The 4789-nt window shown below is 45.3% G+C and overlaps 1 protein-coding gene across 1 annotated transcript in view; it reads left to right on the forward strand.

Annotated features, from left to right (window-relative positions):
* The first annotated feature begins 183 nt into the window (after positions 1–183).
* The window catches only part of LOC144731160 (sodium- and chloride-dependent GABA transporter 3-like), a 25587-nt gene continuing 20981 nt past the window's right edge, over positions 184–4789 (forward strand). The window contains exon 1 of the mRNA XM_078612125.1: positions 184–222. Coding sequence (XP_078468251.1) covers positions 184–222 — 39 coding nt within the window. The remainder of the gene's footprint in view (positions 223–4789) is intronic.

Genomic DNA, 4789 nt, shown 5'->3' on the forward strand with positions numbered 1-4789 from the left:
TAAAGAATTTAAATTAATAAAAGTAAAATAAAAATAAAATAAAAATCACGACGTTTCGGAGGCAACACAAGCTTCCATCTTTAATTTTTTTACCTACGTGACTTTACCGAAAAAACCTAAGAATAGTTACCATCTCGCCACCGTGGAGCTCTAAGATGCGCAGGCAACGGAGTGGAAGCCGGGATGGAAGTCCTCCCTGAGACGGGCAAAGAGGAGGGCACGGTCGGAAATAATAAAATAATAAAAATAAAACATAATAAAATAATTCTCACGACGTTTCGGCCACAACGCAAGCAGCCGTCCTCAGGTGAAGACCAGGTCTGTCGGGGAGACAGCGTCTGAATGACGCTGTCTCCCCAACATTCAGACGCTGTCTCCCCGACAGACCTGGTCTTCACCTGAGGACGGCTGCTTGCGTTGTGGCCGAAACGTCGTGAGAATTATTTTATTATGTTTTATTTTTTATTATTTTATAATTTCCATTCTACGTGACTTTACCGAAAGAACCAAGAAGATGAATCCCTGCAGTCACGAAAGCTTGAAATCGAAATTTAGGAGGGCACGGCTCAAGATGAGCAGCAGTAAGAGAGAGAACGAGGAGGAGGAGGAGGCAGAAGAGGGAATGACCGCGCCAAGATGTCCGGGATGATGAGAGGTCGGCGTCGATGAGAGGTTGAGGGAGGAGTGAGCGAGAAGAGAGAAGGAGCGAGTAGAAGTGAGCGGTGTGGAGGAGGGAGCGGTGTCTGTTTTCACAGGGGGCGGGGGGAGGAATTCAGAGTGGGGGTGGCCACACAGACCAATATGCCACGTGAACAGAACGTGGCCAATTCGTTACTAGTGTAGTAGGTTCAAGGAGACTTGGACGACGTAGTCGGAGGCACACTTATTTATTGGCCACAGTTGTATATTACAGGCCGAGATATACAACACTCGAAGGGGTATCGGCCCCTTCACCCGTCTAACAGGGAGATCCCACAATCTCTGTCCCGGCTAGCCTACTCCCAGGTCCTCCACTACAGAGCTAGGGGAGGCTAGCTGACCCAGCTCTGGTTAAGCTGGGATCACGGCACCCTGAGTCCCCAGACCGGCTCTTACAAGAGCATCGGCTCTGGGCTCTCGGGGCCACACCACTGGCTTGCCCTGGTCGGTCCTGAGAAGGACGGCGATCCAGGGGAGTCCCAGGGCCTATCTAGCCGGTCTTCTTGCTTCGCTGGTTAAGGCTGAACACTGAACCCCGAGCCCTCCGGCTCACCGCCTTATATAGCAACTCCCCCACCGAGGGGTGGGGCCGTGGGGTATCCCAGCGCCGTGTTAGCCCCCCAGGCTAAACGGTGCGGACGTGGATGTAAGCATCTCTTCGCGTACGGGCATAACCACGCCCGGTGTGTTTGTTTGCCCTCCCGTAACACCTCTACACTAGTGCAGCACACCGGTGTGTTGATCTGGCTGCCGCCTGATGATGCTAGTTGTTCTCAGATTGTAAATATTTTGGGGTTGCTCTCCAACACACAGGTGAGCTGGACTAGTAACGAATTGGCCACGTTCTGTTTACCCGACAAACCTTACTAATTGGCTGTGTCGGGTCGTGGCGGGTTTAACGACACATTTATATTTAAGCGATCTAACCCACAAAAAAATAAAACCTGTACTTTAGAAGTCACGTGATTTACAGGAGGCTTGAGCTGATTTACATGGACGTTGTATTCGTGAGCATGGCAACATGTTTAAGAGCAAAATGCCAACGTCTGCTCACCGCGAGAGAGCTTCATGAGAGAGTTGGTGTGGTTCTGCTATTGAAGGAGAACATACAATGTAGTGATTTAAAGCTTTCGTGACTGCAGGGATTCATCTTCTTGGTTCTTTCGGTAAAGTCACGTAGAAGGGAAATAATAAAATAATAAAAATAAAACACAATAAAATAATTCTCACGACGTTTCGGCCACGTCGTGAGAATTATTTTATTATGTTTTATTTTTATTATGTTATTATTTCCCTTCTACTTGACTTTACCGAAAGAACCAAGAAGATACGATGTCGCGGTTTACTCTGTGGTCCCATCGTTTCGCTAGCATGGCCACGGCGGACTCTTTACATCTTGTACTCTTAGTTTTTTCGGTAAAGTCACGTAGGTAAGAAATGAAATTAAAATTAATCAAAATAAAATAAAAATAAAATCACGACGGCGCACAAACACGCCCACGTCTCGGTGCACCTCGTGCTCTGTTTTAGCCCCGCCCCCTCCCAATACGTTCCATTCATTGGCTACCACATTCTGATAAGCTCCCCCCCTCTCCTCCCCCTTAACTTGTATTTAAGAGCTTGCATCTTGGAATCCCTGCCTCACTTGATGCAGCAAATCTGGCTGTGACGGTCCCACCTGATGACGGAGACTTGTGTTGCCTCCGAAACGTCGTGATTTTTATTATTTTATTTTTATTAATTTAAATGTCATTTTTTACCTTACGTGACTTTACCGAAAAAAACTAAGATTATGAATCCTTGCAGCCACGAAAGCTTCAAATCTATCATCTTTACATCTTCCAATGGTGAAGGAGACGCCGCGCATCGATCGGCCTGCTGATATTCTGATGACGCGGTTGATGGTTTCACCACCAGTTCCTTCGAGGAGGAATTCTCAAAAGCCAGGAGGAGGTTCCATGATGTTCGAGTCTCGAATGAGGAGGTGGTTGTTTTTCGATTTAAAGCTTTTTTCGTGACTGCAGGGATTCATCTTCTTGGTTCTTTCGGTAAAGTCACGTAAAATGGACATAATAAAATAATAAAAATAAAACATTAAATAATTCTCTCGACGTTTCGGCCACAACGCAAGCAGCCGTCCGCAGGTGGAGAACAGGTCTGTCGAGAAGACAGAGTCTGAATGACACGCCCCAGGCTTGGAGCGACTATTAAGCTGGGATGGAGGGGCGAAGAGCGCCTTGACAAAATAATTTGCGTATCAAGAGGAATTTAGCATAATTAGGGAAAATGCAGATATGCGATTAGTACTACTTGTGAAATGCGTAGGAGGTTTGGCGGGGGGTTTAAAGTCCGTGCATTATGCAGGATTAGCAGCATCAAAGGGAGGGGGATAGGGGTAACATTAATAAAGGGAAGGAATGTTAATAGTATGTAGCTGCAGTAACTAAACCACCACGTAAACAACTAAAGTATAAACTACATAGTATAATCAGTATACTAAATATACTCTATATTCTTAGGTTTTTTCGGTAAAGTCACGTAGGTAAAAACATTAAAATTAATAACCTAAGAATATGAAGACGGAAGGTTGTGTTGCCTCCGAAACGTCGTGATTTTTATTTTATTTTACTTTTATTAATTTTAATGTTTTTACCTACGTGACTTTACCGAAAAAACCTAAGAATATGAAACCTTGCAGTCACGAAAGCTTCAAATCTAAATATACTCTCCAATAAGCTGAGCTACTAACAGTAACGTACTCTGCCTAGGAAACGTCGTGAGAATTATTTAATGATGTTACATTTTTATTATTTTATTATTTCCATTTTACGTGACTTTACCGAAAGAACCAAGAAGATGAGGTGGTTGTTGTTATTATTATTATTGTGGACGTCCACGTTGTTCCACTCTTGCTCGCCACTCTGCTCTTCTGGACCGTGGTTGAGATTCTCGGATGGGTGACAGCAGCAGCAGCAGCGATCCCGTAAAGGGGGATCGGTGGCGAGAAACATTGTTGTGGTCGATTGTAGTTGTGCTTTTTGTAAGAAAATGTGTCAACCCGTTTACAGTTTTGTGCGAGGTCTCCGCGGAATTTGGTGCCAGAATGTTCACCGGAACTGGCAGCTCGGGGAACAGTGCCGGATTATCATCGTAGCAAAAGTAGCTACACGTGTAGTAGCTACAAATGTAGTAGCTGCAAATGTAATAGCTACAAGTGTAGTAGCTACACGTGTAGTAGCTGCACGTGCAGCTACAAATGTAGTAGCTACACGTGTAGTAGCTACAAGTGTAGTAGCTGCAAATGTAATAGCTACAAGTGTAGTAGCTGCACGTGTAGTAGCTGCACGTTGCAGCTACAAATGTAGTAGCTACACGTGTAGTAGCTACAAGTGTAGTAGCTGCACGTGTAGTAGCTGCACGTGTAGTAGCTGCACGTGCAGCTACAAATGTAGTAGCTACACGTGTAGTAGCTACAAGTGTAGTAGCTGCACGTGTAGTAGCTGCACGTGTAGTAGCTGCACGTGTAGTAGATGCACGTGTAGTAGCTGCACGTGTAGTAGCTGCACGTGTAGTAGCTGCACGTGTAGTAGCTGCACGTGTAGTAGCTGCACGTGTAGTAGCTACGGGCCCCGCACTTTCAAGGGCCCCGCGCTAAATCCTTTCAGCCTATCAATTCCGGTTCAGTGATTCTGCACTTGCTCTATTAATATAGTACTATACCGCCTTCAACTTTTATGAACAAATGGGTGTTTAAGGTTAGCGATTTGTCGTATTATCTGGCTGTATAGCAAATGAAAACATATAATAACTTTATTTTTTATTTTACTTTTATTAATTTAATTTTTTTACCTACGTGACTTTATCGAAAAAACATAAGAATATGAATCCTTGCAGTCACGGAAGCTTCAAATCGAGAGCGGAGGGGTTCATAGTCGGGGTGGCACCAGGGAAGTCACGTGCTTCACGGGAGGCCTGAGTTGATCTCGATAGAGAGATGGAGATTAGCACGGCTTGCTAGGTACGGCGCGAAAGAAGTTCAACATACGGGGGGGGGGATTCAAGGTTGGGGTGGCCACACGGAAGCCGATCT

This window comes from Lampetra planeri, chromosome 38 (assembly GCF_965212315.1).
Source record: "Lampetra planeri chromosome 38, kcLamPlan1.2.h2, whole genome shotgun sequence".
Lineage (NCBI taxonomy): Eukaryota > Metazoa > Chordata > Hyperoartia > Petromyzontiformes > Petromyzontidae > Lampetra > Lampetra planeri.